The 26,337-nt window shown below is 52.1% G+C and overlaps 1 protein-coding gene across 3 annotated transcripts; it reads right to left on the bottom strand.

Annotated features, from left to right (window-relative positions):
* Nucleotides 1–209: 209 nt before the first annotated feature.
* RNASET2 (ribonuclease T2) lies at nt 210–17,965 on the bottom strand. Of its 3 annotated transcripts, XM_027972657.3 has the most exons (11): nt 17,870–17,965; nt 17,514–17,679; nt 14,669–14,729; nt 12,973–13,028; nt 11,406–11,463; nt 9,874–9,944; nt 5,547–5,660; nt 4,041–4,089; nt 2,649–2,723; nt 1,742–1,931; nt 210–1,007 (listed from the first exon to the last, which is right to left on the bottom strand). In XM_027972657.3, the coding sequence occupies exons 2-10, from the start codon at nt 17,588–17,590 to the stop codon at nt 1,749–1,751; spliced, it is 744 nt and encodes a 247-aa protein (XP_027828458.1). In that variant the 5' UTR covers nt 17,591–17,679; nt 17,870–17,965; the 3' UTR covers nt 210–1,007; nt 1,742–1,748. The 3 variants fall into 3 exon arrangements, with proteins under 3 accessions (XP_027828458.1, XP_042109642.1, XP_060275304.1); XM_042253708.2 differs by having other exon boundaries at nt 210–1,931; XM_060419321.1 differs by having other exon boundaries at nt 210–2,723.
* Nucleotides 17,966–26,337: the final 8,372 nt, after the last annotated feature.

A 26,337-nucleotide genomic window follows, 5' to 3' on the forward strand; every position in this document is an offset into this window, starting at 1 on the left:
ACAGAAATGTTAATAAAAAGCCACGAGCATTGACTGGACGATGATCCTGTTAGGAATTGCTAAGCCTGCTCCTGATTTTATCCCATTCGGGCCACGTCCGAAATCTTAGGACCACAGACATTTCGCTTCATTTCACTCTTGAGCTGCCCTTCACTGTTACACCATCCTGCTCAAGTTTCAGCCTACCCTCAAGAAATGCTTGGACTGTATAGTAATAAACGTTATTTTATTAGAAAAATTATAGCCTATTTAAAAAGCACGCAGGCAGATTTTATAAAGACTGGTGTCTGAAGAATATCAGCAGACCACTGCTTTTCTTGATTCCCCAAAGCTATAAAACAAATTCAATTCAAATGTGAAGCTTTATTTAAATTTACCAGCTCATCTGGAAATAATGAAGTAGAAACCCTTGCCTTGAGCCATGTATTTGCAAAATGAGTCAGAAGAAACAACAGCCGCCTTTTGAACGTCTCTCCAGGGGACAGAGGCTCGTCTTTCCAGGGGACAGAGGCTCGCCCCAGTGAGGCCCCGGCTGGCTGAGGAGGCGTCCAGCCGGCCTGGGCGCAGATGAAGCCTCTGCCACGCTTCCTCCTTCCCCTTCGCGTAAGAGCCAGATGCAAATGAGCAGAGGGAGAAGCAGATGCCCTCAGCGGCAGGGCAACAGGGAAACTCAGGAGACAGGTGGGCAGACCGCGGCGCGTGTGAGCCTGGGGCGCAGGGAGCCCGGCAGAGGCCGCGTGTAGCCCCAGCCTGGACGTGGAGAGCAGAGTGACCCTCCCTCCCTTAGGGAAAGAGACGGGCCAAAATCTGACTCGGATTCCCGACGCACCGCTCGGCTCCCTCTGGACGAAGCTTCATCCGTCGCTGAGCACGTCTGTCTTCAGAGCCGCCTGAGCCTGGACGCGCTTCATCGCTGAGAGGGGCCCTGCCTCCAGGCAGCACCTCGGGGGACAAAGACCTGCCCCCAGGGGCCTCAGTCCCAGCACCTGAGGACTGATGCTGCCTTCCTGGGGAAGAAGGGGGAGCTGCTGGACTGCCTGCCCTGCGGGACTTCTAGTCTGCAGGGAGCAGCACCTATGCTGTGGGGGTGTGGGCTGGCACTTGGCACACACCCAGATTCCCCCATGCCCACCCCCTACGCACACACAGAGCATCTCGCCTGCCAGCACCAGGGCCCTCAGGGGACACTGGGTCATCCTCACCAGCCCCCCAAGGGAGATACTGGCAGGTGACCGCAGAACAGGAGCCAACAGCCCTGAGGCCCAAGGCAGAGACTCCCTCCAGCACCGTGCCCCCACCCCCTGCACCCCCCACCCCACCCCCACCCCCGCCATCTGTTTGCAGCCTGGGCTCCTGCTGGAGGGCTGGTCCTGACAGCCCCCAATGTGTCCTCAGAGCTGAGAGACACAAGGGTGAGTTCTCCTGAGTCTGTACCATCAGCCCAGGCTCCAAGTGGGCCTGCCTTATTTTCCAAGGAGGTCGCAGAGATTGCCAAAGAAGAGAAAAAGGAAACCAGAGCTTCACTCCAACCACAAGGCAGCCAAGGGGCGGGGATACCCCCTCCCTTTCGGTGCACCCCCTGCACACCCCAGCTTTACAGGGACCGCAGGACTCGGCTCCCAGACGTGAGGTGCAAAGCAGGACAAACAGAATAGGCGCGGGGGAAGGCGGCTGTGAGTTGCTTTTTAAAAAGCAGTAGTCTGTCAATTTCTCTTGCTTTTCAAAGTGGAGATGTACAAACCGCGGCATCAGAGTTTGGTCTCGTTGAGTGGAGGGTATAGGACGGGGCCGTCCTCACAGACATGCAGGCCCAAGTTCGGCCAAGCTTCCTGCCTGCGGGCCGCCGGCTCCGCAGCATGCGAGCAGTTCCACAGCTGCAGGTCCTTGGAAAAGCACAGCTCTATCTGCCCGAGGAGCTGCACCTCCTGACCCTGAAGGGAAGAGCGAACATGCCTCAGAAGGCAGGCTGGAGCATCACAGTGGTTCAAAGAAGACAGAAGACAGGGCTCTGGACCTGGGATCCGGGCTCCAGGAGCGGGACCCCCGCTTCAGAGCTGAACTGGGGCCAGGGCCCAGAGGGGCGGCTGCGGCCACCTCCAGCCCCGCCCCGAGCCAGCCTGGACATGGCCGGGGAGGAGACCCCACTTTCAGCTTGGACAAAGGTGCGAGCAGACATGCCCCCACACACCACGCCTGCGTCACAATCGATGAACAGGTAAACGGCACCCTATCGCTAAATGAATTTAAGACTTCAGCAGCTGACAGAGGAAAGCACAACTCATCTGGAAGTTGGACGGGAAATGACAGCTGACAGGACTAACAACGTGAACGCTGCGTGACATGCCCACAGGGTCCCGTCCCTGCCTCGCTGCCTTCCGGAACAGGAGCCCCGCTGTGAGGCAGCAGCTGCCAGAACGGCAGCCTGCCCAGCACGGTGTCGAACAACAGCCTGTTATTTCAAAGCGCAAACACACACACACACACACACACACACGTGGACATACACCATTTGTACACCTGCACACACACACCCCCACCCCCAACACAACTCTGCCCCTGGGAACTCCACGGTGAGCACGCGCTCTCAGAAGACTGCACGGGTCTTCTTGGTAGAGACAGAGGGGATGACAAGGCATAGCACATCTGACCTTTTCTAGCAGAAAACACTGGACTTTGGGCACGACTTTGTACACGCTGACAAGCGCATCTCTGATGTCCGACACCTGAAATCGGATAAACTGCATTAGAAATGAAATGTCAGCAGAGCAAACAAACTGTTCTGTTGTGGTCAGAAGTGACACTGGTTTACACTCGTGTGGATGCAAACTTCTGACAGCGGCGTGCTCTCCCCAGAGCGCCCCTGGCTCACGGACACAGCTCGGAGACGCAGGGGATGAACTGCCCCAGCCCCGGGCCCTGAAGGAGACGGAGCAGCCCCGTAGGTCCCCCTCCAGACCGGAGTCCACACAAGCGGCGCTACGTGGGTCTCCCTCCCCTTCTCGGCCCTGATCCAGGGCCAGCATGCCGGGTGCAAAAGCAGAAGCTCTCCTGCCAGGAGACGGGAGGGCAGGCCCTGCCTGTGCTGACGCCCCGCCTCGTGCCTCCAGCACAGAGAAGGAGCTCAGAAAACACGCGCCGTGGCTGTTGCTCTGGCTTGGAATTGAAGTCTGTTCTCTGAACGTCACGTTCTGGGCAAGAAAATTCCGCTTATCCACTTAAATGTGAGTCAAGGCGACACTGAAGGGGCCGGCAAATGCTCTGCCTCCTGGGCGGATGGACAGAGGGCAGCCTGCAGTCCCCCTGGAAGGGCACTGCTCCGCCCGTCCCTACCCTCCAAGGATGGAGACGCTCGTGCTGACTTAGTCACACCAGGTCACCAGACTGAGGGTTCGGGACCCGCCGAGGCACCGGAACTCAGAATTGCTGAAGACAGCGACTTTTGGGTGTTTCCACATTCATATATGGAACAAATACAAAAACTGTCTCCAGAGTGGGGTCGGCTGACTCACACTGTAAGGGCCCGAGAGCAGAGGCTTCAGGCCCGGGCGGGTAGTGACCGCTGTCTGGGGGCCAGGCCATCCGCCCACAACTGCGCTCACACCAGGGTGAGCCCTTCTGTACAGGCCACCTGCCAACAGGCTCTGCCAGGTTCCAATTGCTACACTTTTATCATGAAACAAAGCACAAGTACATCATAAAAACAAATCTCCATTTTCTTCTTCAGGTTCATAGAACCGTGCTATCCAACTACACATTCTATTAATACCAGCCTCTTAAGAGGCTGGAACACACTCCTCACTAGGAGACCACTCCAAAACCTGCTCCAAAATCATGTTTCACTAGCCTTGAGTTTACACAAAATATACAGGAAGATAAGATTTAAATGAAATCTATTTAGAAACGTAATAGTCAAGTGGGAGTGCCTGGTTTGGGTTCTTTGAAGCCAGAGTAGAGCTCACGGCTGAGGTGACACCTGGTTGTGGCTGGGCGTCCCCAGTCAGCGGATACACATTTGATAAGAAGCCAGAAGCAAGACTCACCTGGTAGTAGTGATCGGTAGATGGTTCTATCCCCAATTTTTGGAGCATGCTAAATTTTAAAGCAAAAAAAAAAAAAAAAAAGAAAGCTGTATAATGAAGGTCCGATTTCCTTCTTGTTACTATCACGTTTCATAATACAGATGAAGACCCTCTTAAAGGGAAGTGTGCAGTTTCACTACCTGAGGCCGTAAGTACAGGCAACACGGGGGTGGCACTCAGGCCGCCCGACCTCCCCTCACCCTGGGCACACGAGGGCCTCATCTGGGCCCCTTTCCAGCACCAGAACCTCTCAGCACCAGTCCGGGTGGCTGCCACCAACTGGAGTGGGCACCACATAACCACCTACCCGCCATGCCTGTCCTAAAGGACAGCTAGCAGCTGATTCTGGATTCTAAGCTTATCCTACCAACCCCAGATTAGATCAATCTTTAAAATACTTTCAATGCCTCGAATCACTTTCTAAAGCACGTGGTTTTAACCTGCTCTTTGTGACCCCATGGACTGTAGCCCTCCAGGCTCCTCTGTCCATGAGATTCTCCAGGCAAGAACACTGGAGTGGCTTGCGATGCCCTCCTCCAGGAGATCTTCCCTACCCAGGGACTGAATCTGCGTCTCATGTCTCCTGAACAGCAGGCGGGTCCCTCCCACTGTGCCGCCTGGGAAGCCCGGTGGTTTATAACACAGAGCAAAATAGAAAGGATGTGTTTTGATGCCTTAGCTTTAATTTTGTGAGCACTGAGATTTTTTATTTTCCTTGGAGAAGCTGGGAGACTCTATGACTTCTCTACAGCGGTTCTACATAGTTCCCATCAGCCACTCAGTGGGCAGGAGCGCCCTTCCTCGGCAGGTCCCAGGGAACATACTCCAGGGAGGCCAAGACTCAGCCCGTCCACTCCCGTGGGCCTGGCTGACGCTCCAGGGGTCCCAGAATTCAGCAACTCTGCACTTGCGCATGTGTATGGAAAGCTACGCAGATTCAGGAAGGGTAGCCAGGAGGTCCTTAGTAAGTAGTTGTTAGCTGAAGGGACATATTATTCAAATATTTGACCTTGAAACTTTCAGCGTAAGCACATACTCTCCTTTTCCTGCTGGATTCAATAAAACCTGGACTGCAGAGTCGGCCGGACTCACGCTGCTTATGAGCCAGGACCGTGAGGTCTGTGCTGGTGAACAGGGGGCGCCTTCCTCCCCGGAGTCCGATAAGAGGGAGGTGCCTGGGGGTCTCCCGCATGGGCGACTTCTCCCAGGACCTGTGTGATGAGTCCCTTGAGTCTCTGAGTCCACTCCATGCAGTCAGGCCCCCAGGGGTCTGGAAAGGCTCACGGGAGGAGGTGCATGTTTCTCAGCACGACTCCGCTGCCTGGTTCCCGGGACCATGGTACCTGAGGCAGGGAGGCTGCGCTGGGCAACTCGCAGCCCCGTTCATGCCCAGGACTAGGGTGCGGGTGTGCAGTGACTTGGGAGAGTGGGGTGTGGGAGGGGAGCCTACAGGCCTGGGTGTCCCACCTGGTCAGGGCCAGCGCCTTGTACAGATCCAGGCTCTTGCCAAAGTACTTCCTCTGGGAATTGAGGGCATCCAGCTGGGCGGCACAGGTCCCATGCTTCTTCCACTCATGGCTCCTGTAAGGGTGTGTTTAAAAAAAAAGCAAAACTCTGGTTAAAAGGTAATCTTGGAGAAGGAAATGGCAACCACTCCAGTACTCTTGCCTGGAAAATCCCATGGACGGAGGAGCCTGGTGGGCTACAGTCCACGGCATCGCAAAGAGTCGGACACAACTGAGCGACTTCACTTTTCACTTTAAAAGGCAACAACACCACCTCCCAATAAGCCACCCGCACGGCTGCTCATGCAGGGCATCCGGGCAGGAGGCAGACTGTCGTTTTCACAAAGCGGGAAGGACAGACGTCCTCCTCTCAGCACAGACCCCAGGCCCCGCCGGGCCCAGTCGAGCACCACCAGCCCTCGTCAGTTTTCTCCAGGCCTTCCTCCGCCAGGCGGCTCCAACTCGCTTCTGAGATTAACAACAAACCCAACTGAGAAGACACGATCGCCGCTGTTCAGGCTTCACAGGATGACATGGCTCCAGGTGTCCTCCCGGGGAGCCCCGGCTGGACAGCAGGGGGCGTGACGGGCGCGGCTGGACGGCCACGCCTCAGCCACTGGCGAGAAAAGGCAGGCTCACACATCACCAGCACGGCCTGAGCCGGTTCCCCGAGCTCACTGCAGCGTAGACGTCATCTACAGAGGCGACTGCACAGAAGCGGCAGCCCAGCCAAATGCCCGCAAACAAGCAGTGATTTGTACTGAAGAAAAACACCACTACTGATAATAAATGCTCGTGTTTTACTGAAAATTAAACCGGGTGGCTCGGTGGTAAAGAATCCACCTCCCAGTGCAGGAGACATGGGTTCAATCCATGGGTCGGGAAGATCCTCTGGAGAAGGGAATGGCAACCCACTCTAGTATTCCTGCCTGGAGAACTCCACGGACAGAGCACAGGCAGGTTACAGGCCGTGGGGTCGAAAGAGAGTCAGACACGGCTGACCACACCTGCACGCAAAGGTTTGCAAAACGCTCGCCCGCTCTTCACTCGGGCCTCACAATGCCGCAAAGTGAAGACGAGACTGCTGGCTTACAAGTGGGGACACCGAGGCTCCCAGGGGCCAGGGAGCAGCCCAGCTCCACGGCCGCCCAGCCAGGCAGGCCCAGCCTGCCTCAAACTATGCTCGGGGCCCTTCCAATGCCCCACGCTGTCAATCAGTCAACTGCCAAACACGGATTACACCTGCCTTTAGGATGACTGACAACTTGCCAGTTCAGAAGCTAACCATGGTTAGCATGGAAAGCCACATGGGCATCAGCTTTATCAACGATTAATTCACAAAGATTTAATAAAGACAGTCACTCAAGTGCTCAGAAGGCACCCACATTGCAGTCTCACAGAAGCACACGTAAACATCACTGAGTCCTCGGTAGCATCACCAGGGAGTAGTCCTGAGCAAGGGCAATGGCTGTGAGCTACCAGTCTCCGGGGCCCAGAAAAACCATGAAAGGGAAAAATGAAAGTGAAAGTCGCTCAGTCGGGTCTGACTCTTTACGACCCCATGGACTACACAGGCCGTGTAATTCTCCAGGACAGAATACTGGAGTGGGTATCCCTTCTCCAGCAGATCTTCCTGACCCAGGAATCAAACCAGGGTCTCCTGCATTGCACGCGGATTCTTTACGAGCTGAGCCGCAAGAAAACCATGAGGAGATATTAGTAACATGAATAATCGACTTTCTTCATCTACAATAGCACCTACAGAGAATTATTTCTTAACCTTCTGAATTCTGCGAAGTAGAAAAAGGAGACTCTTTTCAACTAGCTGAACGTGAAGCTGAATTATGGGGGCCTCAGTTTCTGCACAACAGGGAGAGTCATTCCAGAATCTTCCACAGAAGGAGCTGGAGAAGTCAGGGGCGGAAGCAGTCACACATGCCCAAACCGCTCCTAGCATGTAATAGTCAAGAAACGTCCACTGTTGTTTCCAGAGCAAGTTAACTCAACAGATGTTAGAGATGACCAAACTCTCGTTCTTTTTCTCGTTGTTTAGATGCTCGGCCGTGCCCAACTCTTTGCAACCCCATGGACGGGAGCCCACCAGGTTCCTCTGTCCATGGGATTCTCCAGGGCAGGAATACTGGAGTGGGTAGCCATTTCCTCCTCCAGGGGATCTTCCCAACCCAGGGGTAAAACCCACATCTCGTGCATTAGCAGGCTGATTCTTTACCACTTAACCTGCTGGGAAGTCCTTCTTTTTCTTACAAGAATCAGAAACCAATAACACCCCTATTTTGCAGATGGTCATGTACACAGTATTTTTCAGGATGGCTGGTTCTGTTAACAGATTTAATCTTAGGGAACTATCTTGAGCACCAGCCGACACCAGGACCCTCTCCTCTGCATACACGATTCCCATTTGAGATTAAAGAGAAAAGTTTTCTGACATAAGCCTCCCCCTTAAGGACAGGAGAGGCCAGGACACCTCTGTGGACATTTGATCCAAGATAGCAAGGCGACCTAGGCAATAGCCACCCTCGGGCAATAATCAGTGAGCCGGTAAGCACCCGGCCACATGAGCACCATCTCCACATCCAAAGGCACGAACGCTACCTTCGTCATTTAGAACAAGCTTCTAAGTGCATCCTTTAAACACCCAACCTGAAAGGTGCATCGTTTTGCCCTTATTAGAACACAAACCCAAGTGTGTGCTCTGCCCACACCACCTCATCAGACGCTGAAGGACTCGCCCCACCGAAGGCCAGTTTTGTGTTACGTGTGTGCGTGTTAGTTGCTCGTCCTGTCCGACTCTGCAACCCCATGGACTGTGGCCCGCCAGGCTCCTCTGTCCACGGGGTGCTCCAGACAAGAACACTGGAGCGGGTTGCCATGCTCTCCTCCAGGGGACCTTCCCGACCCAGAGATCACGCCTGTGTCTCTTTTTGTTCCTGCACTGGCAGGCAGGTTCTTTACCACTGTGCCACCTGGGGAGATGCCTTGTCTATGTTTAGTGGTATGTTTTTAAGCTTTGGCAAAAACCTGACTGATTCTACCTGAAATATTCTAACTACTGAAACCTCTTCTGTTTACTTAGTCACCGAAGAGTTTTTATTTTTAAGTACACCATGAAGTGCTCAAAGTTTTTTTTATTGTTTTTCACTATTTCAACCCATGTAGGCCACAGTCTGTTCTGAAACCACTTTCCAGACCTCAGGTCGCTCAGAGCCAGTACTGGAGACGGGGACTGTTCGTCTCCCAAACTTTTACAGCCTCCGGACCCAGAGCCGTGAGTGAACCACCTCCCAGCCACACACCCTCGAGTGAACTCGAAATCCGAACACCCACGAGCCAGGAGGACAGAGGTCACTGTCACTCTGCTTTGTTTCAAAAAGCTCTTCTCCAAAATTTAACTCCTCCAAAAGACTCTTGAGAGTCCCTTGGACTGCAAGGAGATCCAACCAGTCCATCCTAAAGGAGATCAGTCCTGAGTGTTCATTGGAAGGACTGATGCTAAAGCTGAAACTCCAGTACTTTGGCCACCTCATGCAAAGAGTTGACTCATTGGAAAAGACCCTGATGCTGGGAGGGATTGGGGGCAGGAGGAGAAGGGGACGACCGAGGATGAGATGGCTGGATGGCATCACCGACTCGATGGACATGAGTTTGAGTGAACTCTGGGAGTTGCTGATGGACAGGGAGGCCTGGCGTGCTGCAGTCCATGGGGTTGCAAAGAGTCAGACACGACTGAGCGACTGAACTGAACTGAACTGAACTGACTGAAGAGTACACAAATATACTTCCAAGTTAAGTGAATCACTTTGGCCAAAACCTGATTCACTGTGAGATGAATTACAAATTGCCATCCTGCAGTGAGGGAGGGCTTCCCAGGTGGCGTCAGTGGTAAAGAATCCACCTGCCAATGCAGGAGACCCGGGTTTAACCTCTGGGTCCAGAAGATCCCCTGCAGGAGGCCATGGCAACCCACTCCAGTATTCTTGCCTGGAGAATCCCACGGACAGAGGAGCCTGGCGGCCACAGTCCACAGAGTCACAAAGACACGATCGACGTGACTTAGCACGCACACAAGATGAAAGCATAATGGATTAAAAAGCAAGTTTTCAGAGTCACTTCCCCTCGCCCTCACTCCTCATCCACTGGAGGACCGCTCCGAAGAGGGTGCGGCACACGCGAGGCCGCTCCAGCTCCGCAGCCTCAGGACCCCTGCTCCCGCGGTCCCACCTCACACCTGGGCTGTGGGGCCCGAGACGGGCCTGGGGACGCAGACTCACCAGAACTGGTGGCTGTAGTTGGACGGATGCAGCAGATCGGGCCAGTACCTCCTCATGTCTGGCAAAAGGTCCTGCACGTAAAGACAGCAATGATAATAAATCCACGTGAGGCTTGACAACTCAAACCTAGAAGGCAGACCTGATAAACGGACACATTAAAAAAAAGCAAACAAAACTGAGCTCTGAGAGTTAATAACACTCGGGTGAGTGAAATGACTCAGTGCATTTTGCACGACCTGCTTCTTAAGACACACGTAAAAGTGAAGTCTGGGGAATCGTGAAAGCGTGTGTGAAAATATAAGCTCTGATGGTGAACAGCTAGACAGATCATGTCCACCCACACAAGGGAGTATTATTCAGCATTAAAAAACCCCACAAAAGTATCAAGCCACGACACCGGCTTCCTTCTCTCTCCAGCTTGAATGTTTCCAAAGACTACATATGCATCTTACTCAGACACACAAGCCTTAAGCAGCACACAGGACTCAGGAACACTGCCCGGGCCGACGGCTCACCCCCAGCCACACTGGCTTTCTCCCAGCTGCTTCAGAGCTCCGTCCTACCCCGGGGCCTCTGCACAGGCTGCTGCCTCTCCTGTCTCTGGTTAAGCTGGATCCCAGCTCACCACTACCTCCTCCGGAGAGCCGGGCCCAGGCCTGCCGTCCTCAGCTCTGACTACCCTCCCCTCCAGGCACCCAGAGGGGACACCTGTCCCGGCTCCTGGCTGCAGGCTGGGGGGGGGGGGGAGGGGGGGCTGGAGACCACACCTGGTTCTGCCTGGCCCCTGGCACAGTGCCCGATGCGCTCCTGGCATGAGAACCTGTGACTGGTTTGGACACGATTACCTCGTCCTTCTGGGGGCTGTGCAGTCCTGGGAAGGGCCCACAATTCTGGCAAATCCCAAGTCTGCTCCACGTTTTCAGAGAGGTCTCAGGAACTCGCAGACCCTGCCCGCTAAGCCCAGGTACGAAGTCACGAGTCCCTGACAGTTGACCGCCACACACGAGGGGTTGTCAGCATCCCATGGAAAGCTGCGCTCATGTGTGTGTGCGTGCGTGTGTGTGTTTGTGTGGCTGCTACCAGCTCTTGTAACCGCAGCGCCCAGAGTTACTCTGCAATACAAGTCTTTGTCCTGGAAAGGCCCATCCTCTCTTCCCTGCTCACTGGCCCCATCGAGAAGCCCACCCACAGCCAGAAAGGACGCCCTGGGGGCTACAGCAGTCCTGCATGCCAGGGCGGTACACACGCCTGAGCTCATGCCCAGCAGGCAGGGGGCTCAGACTAGGAGCCATGGGCCGCAGGCTAGAGCCAGGGCCGGCCTGCTCAACCCTGCCGCCCCTCACACATCGCTGCAGCCCATCGGGCCCAGGGCAGAGGACTTACTGAGACACAGCTCATCCTTAATCCATGGGGCTGCTTTAGATGCCCATAAACGCTGGTGAACACACTTCAAACACAGCTTTGAGGGCACACCTGGAGGAGGAGCGAACCTTTCAGGGACTCTGCGGTGGGAACACTATTAAAGTTAGTACCTTGATCTCCTTTGGATTAAAGGGCCAGGATCGGTTACACACTTCACTTTTATCGGGCCTTGAAATTAAGAGTTGAAAAAATAAAGAGAAATTAGTCTTGGTCTGGCTGGTTCCAAATGGCATGAGAAAACACTCGAGTTGTGGTCTGGAGAGAACGAAAGGGCGTGAGTCACGCTTGGGCACAAGCGGGTACTACTGGAGTTCCCTTCAAAGCGGAAAGTTGTTCCAAACTTCAGGCACAGCGCCAACAGGCTTTCCCGCACAGGAAGCAAACAGACACCCCAGTAGGGGGCGACCCAGAGCTGGGTCAGTGGGAGATACCTGGCCAGGTTTGGCACTTCCCTGGTTAAGAGTCTGTCTGCAGTGCAGGAGACCCAGGTTCGATCCCTGCACTGGGAAGATACCCTGGAGAAAGCCATGGGAACCCACTCCAGTATTCTTGCCTGGAGAATACCATGAACGGAGGAGCGTGGCGGGCTACAGTCCACAGGGTTGCAAAGAGTTGGACACAACTGAGCAACCAAGACTTTTTGAGTTACTTGCAAATCTCCATTCAACAAGCATATGGAGCACTGAAAGAGAAATTAGTCTCAGTCTGGCTGGTCAAGCATGAGAACTGAAAGAGGTTCCACCTCTTTAAAGGTGATGAGGGTCATGGATACAAGGTACGTGTCATGCTCAGGACGTGCCTGGTGACGACTCAAGGCTGGCTGCGGGAATGTTTTAGCACAGAGCACGTATCCCCCAACTTGTGCCTGATCCTGTCCTCACGCGCCCAATTCTGGACAGGTGCACGCTCCATCTCCACGTGCAGCTTAGATCACGAGGGACCAAACCTGCTTTCTCCAGCCTGGCCCAGCCCCTGAAACTAGCCCAGTTCCCCGCAGAGCTGGGTGCCGTCCCTCCAGCTGGAGGGCGGCTGAAGGCACCAGTGAAGTCACAGAAAACCAGAGGTGGGATGAGGCCCGGTCCTCAGGCCCCTGTTTAACCAGCAGTCCCACTGACCCTGTCCCCGAGGGACACCAGGGCCAGCAGGAGCCAGGACTGCCTGCCTCTCAAGGGAGGGGGAGAGCCGGTCACTCCCTCTGGACAAACAAAGGCACACGGTTTGATGTCCTGAATACAGGCACACACCACAAAAAAAAAAAAAAAACCAAGCTAAACAGGCTGCAGGCAAACCCAGAAGAAAAAATCTGGGTGTCTGTGGAGTGTGTATACTGTGGATACAAATCACAGATGTATAACGTACATACATTTATTTTTATGCATCTACTTATTGGTTCCAAAAGAAGAAAATGAGGAAATTAAAATTCAGTGATTGAAAATGTACCCAGAACCCCTAAATGCATATTTAAGCTGGACTGTTATCGTCCCACCAAAACAGAACTCAAGGACAGCAGAAGGCAGGTCATGTTAGGAAGACTAAAGGTGTTTCTCAACAAGCTTCTGGCCTGCTGAGTAAACTCCTAAGAAATCTCCAGCATACACGTCTGCACAGAGTGAAGCCAGAACCCCAGGTTAGCCAGCTTCTGGGGCTGCTCAAGTTTGAAATGCAGGAAGTACTTGCCATAGTCCGTGTATGGTCCAGTAATTCGGAGGGTCTTTGCAGTGACTCTCAACTTCCTATGAAGAAAAGATGGGACAAGTGGTTTCTTGTTTATTACATACACTCAGCAACCTTCCTTTCTTTCGACAAACATCAATGAAATCCTAACACAAAATAAATTCGGTGATAATTTACGATAAACAATGTTCATGAGGGTACCACACGGGGTGGGGGCTGGATGTTTTATTTGAAAAAGGTGAACCAAAAATTTGGAAAACAGAATTTAACAGCTATTTTTTTAATGTGCCTGAAAATTAAGTCTATCTGATGGAGGCACTCATAGTTCAGTGCAGTTCAGTCACTTAGTCGTGTCCGACCCCGTGAACCGCAGCACGCCAGGCCTCCCCGTCCATCACCAGCTCAGTCGCGTCCGACTCTTTGCGACCCCATGAGATGCAGCACGCCAGGCCTCCCCGTCCATCACCAGCTCAGTCGTGTCCGACTCTGCGACCCCGTGAACCGCAGCACGCCAGGCCTCCCTGTCCATCATTAACTCCTGGAGTTCACTCAGACTCACGTCCATCGAGCCCGCGATACCATCCAACCATCTCATCCTCGGTCGTCTCCTTCTCCTCTTGCCCCCAATCCCTCCCAGCATCAGAGTCTTTTCCAATGAGTCAACTCTTCACATGAGGTGGCCAAAGTACTGGAGTTTCAGCTTTAGCATTATTCCTTCCAAAGAAATCCCAGGGCTGATCTCCTTTAGAATGGACTGGTTGGATCTCCTTGCAGTCCAAGGGACTCTCAAGAGCCTTCTCCAACACCTTAGTTACCCATGAATAATTTTCTTGTCATGCAATCAAAAACTGGGAACCAGAGGCTGACATGGCACCCAGGCGCATTCAGATCTGTTCAGGCACCAGGTTCAAATGCAGTAATGCAATAATAAGCACTGAGAATCTGGAGCCAACAAAAATGCAAGATGAGAGTCAAACAGTTAACTCATGGAGTTACTTTACAGGAACCTCCAACTTGTTTCGCTAAAATGGATCTTTTCCGAAATAAATAACCATTAAGAAACACACCTCGACTATCAGGTGGTGGCATCAGAACTTGGGCCCAGTGCCCACAGTGAACAAGCGAGGGACAGTACACGCTGGGTGTGGTGAGGAGCCGGCTCACCCGCAAGCCCTCCTGCTTAAACCCCTTCTGATGTGGGAGGCGCTTCTCTGCATGGCTGGTCTGGAAATGAGGGCAGGCCTGGTTTAGGTGACGGCAATATCTGATGTCAGAAGGCTCAGACTAGGGGCAGAGGGTAGGATGACCAACCGCCCCCTGCTCCCATCCCCAAGGAAACACAGTCCAAAGCAGGCAGGCTTTCCCGCGGCAGGAGGCAGTGGAGGGCAAAGCCAAGCGCCCATGGGGGCTTTCCTACCCCAGCTCTTCACCCAGCGTCTTGGATGAGCCTTTGGTGGGGGGAAACTGGGGTCAAGGTGCAGCTTTCCAAGGGGGCATGAGCCAAGGGCCCCTGAGCAGAGGACAGACCTGCTCTGGCATCTGTGACGCCACCTGGTTCTCAGCGCAGGGCCCCTGGCCCCTCACGCAGGGCCTCTTGGAGGCACGGTCTCAGCTTGGGAGAGCTCGGCCTCGAGGCGCTGGGGAGGAGCCTGCACGGGACCTCCTCTCCGTGGGCGTCACCAGTCCCCGTAGAACTCACCTGGCACACGGTCGCAGGCCAGTGGTGAACCATGATTAGTTTGCTCCACTCAAGGTCATCACTGTAAAAAGACAAGAGCTTACTCTATAACTTGAGTTACAGAAAAATTAATTCATCCATTGATCATTCAATAAACATTGAATGCCAGCTGCAGGCCAGGGGCTGCTGCTGCTGCGGGGAGGGGTCTGCGTCCCCAGGCTCTGCTGTGGGCAGGAGTGGGCAGCCGGGTCCCCAGGCACTGCTGCTGCTGCTGCGGGGAGAGGTCTGCGTCCCCAGGCGCTGCTGTGGGCAGGAGTGCGCAGCCGGGTCCCCAGGCGCTGCTGTCGGCGGGGAGGGGCTCACTGAGAGGACTGGGGGGCCAAGTCCTTACTCTCTTGCAGCGCCAGCCAGTGAGGGAAACAATGACTATGGTGACTGAGAAAACACAGAGGGCATGGCCTGGGGACAAGGGTAATAGGCTTGTCCGGTGGGGTGCGTGCTGCATGCTTAGTCATGTCCGACTCTGGACATGACTGGAGTGGGTTGTCATTTCCTTCTCCAGGGGATCTTCCCGACCCAGGGATCGAACCCACGTCTCTTGCACCTCCTGCACTGGCAGGAAGACTGTTCACCACCGTGCCACCTGGGAAGCCTGGCAGGTGGGGAGGGGGTTGGGATTCTGGACCAGACAGCCGGGAAGGCTCTGCAGTGAAGGGCTGGTCAGAAGGCTCAGGCGGGACAGATACAGACCAACGAGCCTTTAGCAGCACGTGCGACACCCACAAGCCTGGAAACACAGTGGCTCCTCTAGCTCATCGGGCCACAGAACAGCACCCAGGGCTGCACAGGGCCTGGCACCACCCCAGCCACTGGGATCTTGTTCTCTGCAGGATGCGTGACTTGGGAGCCTAAGGACTTCTTCCAATGTCCCCATGAAACCCATCTGACCCTGAGACGTTCCATAAGGGGCTGTGGAGTAGCATTCATACATCCCTCAGCAGAAGCCCTTCCACTAGGCTGGCAAGGCTTGGCACACACAGAGATGGGGGCAGAAAGGCTGGCCTGTGGAAATACTCACTTTCCAGATGGAAAACATCAGTAGCAACAGGGCATATAACTCAAGCAGGCATGTCATTCAGGATAGATGAAATTTTATTTTATTAGAATAGATGAAATTTTAGAAGAAGCAAAAGCCAAACAGAAATAAGTTCTTACATAACAGTTCTGTAAATTACTGAGTACTTTTTAATAAGCAGAGAATTCACAATATTTGAAAACTTTCCTCAGACTGAACTAATGAGCAAATGCTCAGTACAAGAGAAAAAAGAGTGTATGGGCACCAGTGCTGGGAGAAGTGCTGCTGCTGCTGCTGCTGCTGCGTCGCCTCAGTCGTGTCCGACTCTGTGCGACTCCAAAGATGGCAGCCCACCAGGCTCCTCTGTCCCTGGGATTCTCCAGGCAAGAACACTGGAGTGGGTTGCCATTTCCTTCTCCAATGCGTGAAAGTGAACAGTGAAAGTGAAGTCGCCCAGTTGTGTCCGACTCTTAGCGACCCCATGGACTGTAGAAGTGCTTTTTTCCCCTCGGTATGAAAACCTTATTTCACAAAGGCGGAAACCGAGGCTGGAAGAGTAGGCAGAGATCAGGAAAACTAGACCAGTTTACAATAAAACTCAAGACTCAACAATGTCTGTAATACAATTACCACATACCACCCCGGCTAAAGAGTGCTGTGAGTGTGAGAGAGATCCTCTCCAATCAGTGGAGACGCTGACTGTGCTGTAGAGAGAAAAGCCTCCCAACCAGAGGCAGGGGGCCTGGGAAAACCCCGCTGACCCGTGAGGCCCTCAGGCTCTGAGTCACCCTCGTGGTCTGGAACCCCTGCCTTGCTCGCCAATTATTTCAGTTGCGCATGACAAGTATGCCAGACACGTGGACTAAGTTACGTAACTGGATATGTGAACACATGTTTGCATCTCTGGAAGTCCACAACTTGCAGTCCCCCTATGGAGGGGGCCTGCTGCATTGATCACTGTAGGCCAGGCGTGGCTCCGAGCACGTTCGGTACTTTCACTGATGCCTCCTGGCACTGGCGCTAGGAGGCAGGTGCCATCACTCTGGGGACTTCGGGCTGAACAGCCTTGGTGGAGGGCTCTGGATCACACATCTGGATGTGAGCCAGCAGTTCACACTCAGTCCGCACTCCACACTACCTCTCTGGTGAACCGCTCTTAACTTGAGGGCAAGGCTTAGTTATTTAATGCAGCCCGTTTTCAGAAAATAACACTTTCTTGGAAAACTGAAATTTAATGTTACCTTTTAAAGTAAATGATAAAACAACGATGGTTCATTAAAAACGAAAACTGAACTTTTCCCACGCCTGCAAGTGAAGTATGAACTCCTTCTATTAACAAGATCATTATCCAAATAAAAGAGAAGAAAATTCAAATCTGGTACTCAGATCTCTGTCTCCTCTACAGAAGCATAATGCGAATCCTCTCCCAGAGCCCCTGTTTACTCCTAATTCGTCGGTTGCATAGGAAAGAATGGAAAGAGGGAACGAGGGGGAGGGGAGGGAGGGCGAGAGAAAGAAACTAGGAAAGAGGAACCACGACCACTCCACCAGGATCGCACCGACCCTGGTCGGAATGCGCGCGTGCGCCGTCCCTAGAGCCGCTCGCAAGTTCGGGCGCCCGGGTCCACCCCCGTTTCCCCGCAGACCCGCGCCCCGCCAGCAGCTCACCTCCTCCAGAGCCCGCGCGCGCCGCCCCGGAGCCACCCCGAAGCTCGGGCACCCGTGTCTCCCTACCCCGCCTATGCCCCGTTCCCCTGCAGACCCGCGCCCCGCGCCCCTTCGGCGGCTCACCTCCTCCAGAGCCCGTGCGCGCCGCCCAAACAGCTCAGCGCCAGGCACAAGGCGCCCAGGAAGGCCGGGGAAGTCATCCGCCGCACACGGGAGGACCCCGCGGGGTCGCCAAGGCTCCGTCTCCCGAGGGCGCGAGGCCGCGTCCGGCGCCAGGCCCTGCGCTTCCCTGAAAACGGAACAGACGCCGCTAAGCTGACCGTGCGCCGGGCCGGCGGCCGGCGAGCAGGGCGGCTAACCCCAGCCCACCGCCGAGCCCCGCTGCAGAGGCCCAGGCCCGGGAGCCCGGATCCCCGCAACACAGTGGACTCGCACCCCGCCCACCGGCCACCCGGAACCTCGGGGCCCTGCCGCCTCACCAGGTCCGCCAGGCGCACACGGCCGCCGGTCCGCTAGCACCGCGACCCTCGCTACCCCGCGAGGCCCGCTGTCCGAGCCTCTTCCAGCGCATTTCCGCCCAGATGCCCCAACGCCACGCCCCAGCCCGGGACACGCCCCCGTTCCGGCCACGCCCCCGGCCCGAGACACGCCCCCAGGCTCAGCCACGGCCCGGGCCCCCAACGCCACGCCCCTGGCCCGGGCCACGCCCCTGGGCGACAGGCGGGCGCCGGGCTGCCGAGAAGCCCTGGAGAAGCCCGACGCCACGCCCCTTCCGGAGGACACGCCTCGCCCAGAGGGCACGCCCCGCCCCCGGCCTGTCCGTCTTCCCCTAAGGCTCTTTGACCGCGCTTCACTTTCGGGCTAGTTGCTGCCTGCCTTCGGCCCAGACCCGGGAGGTCGGCTTGAAAGCCCGGGAGACGGGGCCTTCGGGGCCCAGTAGTCAGTCCGTCAAGGTGTGCGACAGGCGTGCGGAGACAGCGCCGTGGGGCCGCAGGAAAGGGCTGGGAGAAGGCTGCTCCCTCGAGGCCGGGTTGTATTCAAGGAGCTGGGACCCTGGAGACCCAGGCAGGCGGAGAGATTCGTGTCGCGTGTCCTCCCCACCACACGGCCCCTTAGGGGCAGCCCCTGACCCCAGACAGTCCTGTCTGTCCAGCCCCAAGACCGCACAGGGCACCCCTAGGTAACCCCATTCGATTCCATATCTCTCTGCCCCATTCCCATGATCTCCACCGCTTGCAGCTCTCCTGGGACACGGAACAGCAGGGCCTTTGGAGCTAAGCCTGCCACCGGGACCATCAGCCTTCCTTGAGATCAGACAAATAGAAAATCAAGGCTGTGGCTCTGCACCTACCACCAGCCAGCCAGCCAGTGTCCTTAGTCCTAAGAACCTGGGAGATGAAGACCCACAAGGCAGAGGGAGAGAGGCAGGCAGGAAGCTGGTGGAGGAGGCAACGGACTCCCAAATGACGACCTTCCTGCCGCTGCCACCTGCAGCTCAGGCCTTTAGCCCACCTTCCTTCCTCAGGAGCTACATCCTCAAAGATGGCCAGGGACCTCCTAACCGCAGAGAGTGCTTGGTCCCCGGTCCTCTGTGGCTCTGTCCACCTTCTCTCTCCACTCTGCTGCCAAGAAGTGGTCAAACCACGCGGGGCCGCGGGAGGCCCTCCCAGCCACGGTAATGTTTCCATGTCCCCCATTTCTTGCTTGTAGCTGAAGCTCCAGCCTCCTAGACCTTCCCTGAGCTCCAAAGCGCAGATTCAGGCAGTCACCAGGGACCTGAGGGAGTGCAGAACAAAGGGAAAGCAGTCAAGAAACAGAAGGGCAGTGATAAAGCAGTCCTAGCCCTGCCTCAAGGGCTAAAGCTAAGGCTAAGTCACGTCAGTCGTGTCCGACTCTGTGTGACCCCACAGACGGCAGCCCACCAGGCTCCCCCATCCCTGGGATTCTCCAGGCAAGAACACTGGAGTGGGTTGCCATTTCCTTCTCCAATGCATGAAAGTGAAAAGTGAAGTCGCTCAGTCATGTTTGACCCTCAGCGACCCCATGGACTGCAGCCTTCCAGGCTCCTCCGTCCATGAGATTTTCCAGGCAAGAGTACTGTATATATATTGATATAGCTTCTGCAGGAATTAAGGCCCCCACCCAGGTGGAGGATGGTAACTTCAGGCTGAGCACACAATCCTTGGTGAACCGCCCTGTTACCTCACCAACAACCAAAGAGAAGAACTCACACACTCTGAAGTCTCAACATTTGCCTGTAAAAATTCTTCTCCAGAAACCATTGGAGAGTTTGGGGTTTTTCAGCCCAAGCCAAAAACCTGTTCTCCTTTCTTGGTTCTGCATAAACATTTCTCTGTTCCAAACTCCCACGTTTGGGTTTGCTTGGCCTCACTGCATCCAGCCCACGAATTCGACAGCACTGGCTCTACAGTTGGGTGCGGATCTAATCAGGTCATGCCCCTGGAAAAACTCTGCAGGGCTTCTGGTTGATCTTTGTTTGCTGTTGTCATTGTTACTGTTCTGTTTTGTTTTCCAGCCCTGTGGCAATTGGGATCTTAGTTTCCCAATCAGGAATTGAACCCTTGCCCCCTGCAATGGAAGCAGAGCTTTAACCACTGGTCGTTGCTGTTCAATTGCTCAGTCATGTCTGACTCTTTTCTACCCCATGGACTGTAGCACACCAGGCTTCCCTGCCCACCACCAACTCCTAGAGCTTGCTCAAACTCATGTCCGTCGAGTCGGTGATGCCATCCAACCACCTCATCCTCTGTTGCTCCCTACTCCTCCTGCCCTCAATCTTTGCTAGCATCAGGGTCTTTTCCAATGAGTTGGCTCTTCGCATCAGGTGCCCAAAGGATTAGAGGTCCATGGAAATCCCTAGAAATAAAGGGGGAAATGAGTCATCCTATCACTCTCATGCAAACAGCATCAGCGTTTTGCAGGACAGTTTTTCTTGACAGCAAGTGGAAGTTCCCTGACCAGGGGTCAAACCTGTGCTTCCTGCATTGTGAGCGTGGAGTTTTAATCACGGGACCCCAGAGAAGTCCTCCCCATTCATCTCTGAATGAGCAGCAGAATTCTTAGTTGGCTCAGGCCTCAGCCACTCTATGCACTAGTTCACAGTGCACATCCATTCCAGAGGTGCTGGCTCCACCTCGCTAACACCGGCCTTGTCCTTCCTCAGCCACAGTCTCTGCCAAGGTGCTCTGCTCCTTCTGTCTCCTCCCTGCATCCCACCCTAGATAATGCCCATTCGTATTTACCTTGTGAGTGAGACTGGCTTCCTCAGGGTCCTCTGCCACACATGACGGTCTCAGTTCCATTAAGTTCAGTCGCTCAGTTGTGTCTGACTCTTTGCGAACCCATGGATTGCAGCATGCCAGGCCTCCCTGTCCATCGCCAACTCCCAGAGTTTACCCAAACCCATGTCCATTGAGTCAGTGATGCCATCCACCATAAGCAGTGTGACAATATATAGCGCTGACATACTCCTTTTCCTATTTGGGACCAGTCTGTTGTTCCATATCCAGTTCTAACTGTTGCTTCCTGACCTTCATATAGGTTTCTCAAGAGGCAGGTCAGGTGGTCTGGTATTCCCATCTCTTTCAGAATGTTCCACAGTTTATTGTGACCCACACAGTCAAAGGCTTTAGCATAGTCAATAAAGCAGAAATAGATGTTTTTCTGGAACTCTCTTGTTTTTTCTATGATCCAGCGGATGTTGGCAATTTGATCTCTGGTTCCTCTGCCTTTTCTAAAACCAGCTTGAACGTGTGGAAGTTCACGGTTCACGTATTGCTGAAGCCTGGCTTGGAGAATTTTGAGCATTACTTTACTAGTGTGTGAGATGAGTGCAATTGTGCAGTAATTTGAGCATTCTTTGTCATTGCCTTTCTTTGGGATTGGAATGAAAACTGACCTTTTCCAGTCCTGTGGCCACTGCTGAGTTTTCCAAATTTGCTGGCATATTGAGTGTAGCACTTTCACAGCATCATCTTTTAGGATTTGAAACAGCTCAACTGGAATTCCATCACCTCCACTAGCTTTGTTCGTAGTGATGCTTTCTAAGGCCCACTTGTCTTCACATTCCAGGATGTCTGGCTCTACGTGAGTTATCACACCATCATGATTATCTTGATCACGAAGATCTTTTTTGTACAGTTCTTCTGTGTATTTGTGCCACCTCTTCTTAATATCTTCTGCTTCTGTTAGGTCCATACCATTTTTGTCCTTTATTGAGCCCATCTTTGCATGAAATGTTCCCTTGGTATCTCTAATTTTCTTGAAGAGATCTCTAGTCTTTACCATTCTGTTCTTTTCCTCTATTTCTCTGCATTGATGGCTGAGGAAGGCTTTCTTCTCTCCTTGCTATTCTTTGGAACTCTGCATTCAGATGCTTATATCTTTCCTTTTCTCCTTTGCTTTTCGCTTCTCTTCTTTTCACAGCTATTTGTAAGCCCTCCTCAGACAGCCATTTTGCTTTTTTTACATTTCTTTTCCATGGGGATGGTCTTGATCCCTGTCTCCTGTACAATGTCACGAACCTCCGTCCATAGTTCATCAGGCACTCTGTCTATCAGATCTAGTCCCTTAAATCTATTTCTCACTTCCACTGTATAATCAATCATAAGGGATTTGATTTAGGTCATACCTGAATGGTCTAGTGGTTTTCCCTACATCTTCAATTTAAGTCTGAAATGGCAATAAGGAGCTCATGATCTGAGCCACAGTCAGCTCCCGGTCTTGTTTTTGTTGACTGTATAGACCTTCTCATCTTTGGCTGCAAATAATATAATCAATCTGATTTCGGTGTTGACCATCTGGTGATGTCCATGTGTAGAGTCTTCTCTTGTGTTGTTGGAAGAGGGTGTTTGCTATGACCAGTGCATTTTCTTGGCAAAACTCTATTAGCCTTTGCCCTGCTTCATTCTGTACTCCAAGGCCAAATTTGCCTGTTACCCCAGGTGTTTCTTGACTTCCTACTTTTGCATTCCAGTCCCCTATAATGAAAAGGACATCTTTTTTTGGTGTTAGTTCTAAAAGGTCTTGTAGGTCTTCATAGAACCGTTCAACTTCAGCTTTTTCAGCGTTACTCGTTGGGGCATAGGCTTGGATTACTGTGATATTATATGGTTTTCCTTGGAAACGAACAGAGATCATTCTGTCGTTTTTGAGATTGCATCCAAGTATTGCATTTTGGATTCTTTTGTTGACCATGATGGCTACTCCATTTCTTCTAAGGGATTCCTGCCCACAGTAGTAGATATAATGGTCACCTGAGTTAAATTCACCCATTCCAGTCCATTTTAGTTCGCTGATTCCTAGAATGTCGATGTTTACTCTTGCCATCTCCTATTTGACCACTTCCAATTTGCCTTGATTCATGGACCTGACATTCCAGGTTCCTGTGCAATATTGCTCTTTACAGCATTGGACCTTGCTTCTATCACCAGTCACATCCCCAGCTGGGTATTGTTTTTGCTTTGGCTCCATCCCTTCATTCTTTCTGGAGTTATTTCTCCACTGACCTCCAGTAGCATATTGGGCACCTACTGACCTGGGGAGTTCCTCTTTCAGTATCCTATCATTTTGCCTTTTCATGCTGTTCATGGGGTTCTCAAGGGAAGAATACTGAAGTGGTTTGCCATTCCCTTCTCCAGGGGACCACATTCTGTCACACAGATCACAGCCTTGTCTAACTCAATGAAACTAAGCCATGCTGTGTGGGGCCACCCAAGATGGGCGGCTCATGGTGTTTATTAATATAGCAGGAGATATTTCCGTTTCACAACTGGTTTGATCCCCTTGCTGTCCAAGGGACTGTCAGGAGTTTTCTCCAGCACCACAATTCTAAAGCATCAGTTCTTTGGCACTCAGCCTTCTTTATTGTCCAACTCTCACATCCATGAGAAAGCTATGGAAAAACCATAGCTTTGACTAGACAGATCTTTGTCTGCAAAGTGATTTCTTTGCTTTTTAATACACTGTCTAGGTTTGTCATGGGTTTTCTTCCAAAGAGCAAACTTTTTAAAATTTCATAGCTGCAGTCACCATCTGCAGTGATTTTGAAGCCCAAGAAAATAAAATATGTTCCTGTTTCCACTTTTCCCCCATCTATTTGCCATGAAGTGATGGAAATGGATGGCATGATCTTAGTTTTTTGAACGATGATTTTTAAACCAGCTTTTGTACTCTCTTCTTTCACTTTCATCAAGAGGTTCTTTAGTTTCACTTCAATTTCTGCCATTAGAGTGGTATCCTCTGCATATCTGAAGCTGTTGATATTTCTCCCAGCAAACTCGATTTCAGCTTGAGCTTCATCCAGCCCAGCATTTCACTCGATGTACACTGTATATAAGTTAAATAATCAGAATGACATTATACAGCCTTGACGTACTCCTTTCCCAATTTTGAAATAGTCTTCTGTTCCGTATTCAGTTCTAACTGTTGTTCCTTGTCCTGCATACAGGTTTCTCAGAAGATAGGTAAGGTGGTCTGGTATTTCTATCATTTTAAGAATTTTCCAGTTTGTTGTGATTCACACAGTCAAAAGCTTTAGCATAGTCAATGAAGCAGAGAAGTAAATGTTTTTCTGGAGTTATCTTGCTTTTTTCTATGATACAACGAATGTTGCCAATTTGATCTCTGGTTCCTCTGCCTATGCTAAATCCAGCTTATACATCTGGAAGTTCTCAGTTCACATACTACTAAAGCCTAGCTTGAAGGATTTTGAGGAACATCTTGCTAGCATGTGAGATGAGGACAATTGTGTGGTAGTTTGAGCATTCTTTGGCATTGCCTTTCTTTGGGATTGGAATGAACACTGACCTTTTCCAGTCCTGTGGCCACTGCTGAGTTTTCCAAATTTACTGGCACATTGAGTGCAGCACTTTCACAGCATCATCTCTTAGGATTTGAAATAGCTCAGCTGGAATTCCATCACCTCCACTAGCTTTGTTCATAGTGATGCTTCCTAAGGCCCATTTGACAGCATTCCAGGATGTCTGGGTCTGAGTGACCACACCATCGTGGTTAGCCAGGACATTAAAATCTTCTTGGTACAGCTCTTCTGTGCATTCTTGCCGCTTCTTTTTCTAATCTTTTCTGCTTCATTAGGTCCTTACTGTTTCTGTCCTTTATGTGCCCATAAAGTGCCCCCATCTTTGCCTGAAATATTCCCTTGGTCGCTGGGGTCCAGCCCCCGCAGGATCCAGGGAAACCCGAAGGAGAAACGGCGTCGGTGATTGATTTAGAGAGAGAAGGAAAGAATGTTATAGATAAGAAAATAGAGGAGAGAAGAAAAGAGGCTGATGTTCCTTGGTTTATACAGAAAATCAATAAAGTCTCAAGACAAGAGACTTGCACCATCTACGTGAGGCCACGGGTGCCCTCCCGGTCTCCCGAGGGAGTGAAGGCGCAGGGCACCTTCCCGTTCAGGTCCTAGAAACCCAGGCAAATAAATAGACATGGCGGACCTCTGTCCTCCAGATGGGAACCAGCCTGAGAGAGAGAGTAAGAGGAAAATGACTGACACGAAGAGACCAAGCTACTTTGATGAGCGAGATCCATAGCTTTATTTGTAAACGGTACTCATATACTTGTTTTATACACAGAGGGAAATGAAAGATGCAAGGTCATACAGAGTCAGCCCAACATTCCAGCGGTATTGCCCTTATCGAAACCAGGATTTTTCTGCATACCTTTTCCACAAAAGATGTTGTGTACAGTATCTTCTGGCCTTGGAGGCCTGTGAATATTTTATGACCCTCTTTTGATAAAGGCTGCTCAAGCAGAAAACTTATTTTCCCTCAAAGTGTTTTTTCTTTATATTTCTAATCTATGTCAGCCTCAGAAAATGCCAAACAGAGTTAACGTTTTTCACAGAGCAAAGGTGCAGTGAGTTACAAGAAAGAACCAATTAGCTCAAAAGTCTGATATGGTTAAATTCAAGGCTACACGTGTTTTTCTTGCATTCTCACTGTGTTAACTAATGCATTCCCAGGTGCACAGTGGATAAGAGATATGGGAACTTAGCAACAGGCTTTGGCCCAATAATGAAATCCTACATCAGCACTAGCACTACTCTAATAAATTTTAACTCTTTCAAAGGCTCTATGTTTTAGGCTTTCTGTGCCTCTCACAGTTGGGAGGCTGTAAATAATTACATGAGTAGCTGTAAGAGTCTGGATATACCTGCTGAGCAAGCTAGAATGTTAATAGAGGGGGTTTGATTTGAAATATTCCTCTCATGTCCAGGAGACTTATTAGCTATAGCCCTAAGTTGATTTTCTCCAGAGAAAAGTGGTCAGGGTTAGCGCCCTGTTAATATCAGAGGAGTTGGTGAAAGTCATGAAATAGTAAAACAGACAGATTCTGGTTTGGGGGGTAGATGCTCGAGAAAGCCTAGGGAGCCCCTTGAGTTCTGAAGCCTTGCTTAACAGTTCTCTTCCGCATGAACTTGTCATGAGTGGGATCTCCTGTGGCGCTTCCCGGCATTTGGTGTCTCCAATTTTCTTGAAGAGATCTCCAGTCTTTCCCATTCTATTGTTTTCCTCTATTTCTTTGCATTGATCACTGAAGAAGGCTTTCTTATCTGTCCTTGCTTTTCTCTGGAACTCTGCATTCAGATGGGTGTATCTTTCCTTTTCTCCTTTGCCTTTCACTTCTTTTCACAGCTGTTTGCAAGGCCTCCTAGACAACCACTTTGCCTTCTTGCACTTCTTTTTCTTTCGCTTGGTTTTGGTCACCGCCTCCTGTACAATGTTATGAACCTCTGTGCATAGTTCTTCAGGCACATTCTCTACCGTATCGAATCCCTGGAACCTATCTGTCACTTCCACTATATACTCATAAGGGATCTGATTTAGGTCTTATCTGAAAGTGGCTTTCCCTACTTTCTTCAATTTAAGCCTGAATTTTGCAATAAGGGGCTGAGGATCTGAGCCAC

The sequence above is a fragment of the Ovis aries genome, chromosome 8 (assembly GCF_016772045.2).
Source record: "Ovis aries strain OAR_USU_Benz2616 breed Rambouillet chromosome 8, ARS-UI_Ramb_v3.0, whole genome shotgun sequence".
Taxonomy (NCBI): domain Eukaryota; kingdom Metazoa; phylum Chordata; class Mammalia; order Artiodactyla; family Bovidae; genus Ovis; species Ovis aries.

Bases quoted from the DNA above. Each gene is read 5' to 3' on its own strand.
- RNASET2 (XM_060419321.1), bottom strand. From the start codon at position 17,590: ATGACTTCCCCGGCCTTCCTGGGCGCCTTGTGCCTGGCGCTGAGCTGT. The intron at 5,661-9,873 runs GTGAGTCTGCGT...ACACCCTTACAG, and splicing joins AACTACAGCCACCAGTTCTG to GAGCCATGAGTGGAAGAAGC. The intron at 4,090-5,546 runs GTGGGACACCCA...TTTAAAATTTAG, and splicing joins AAGGCGCTGGCCCTGACCAG to CATGCTCCAAAAATTGGGGA.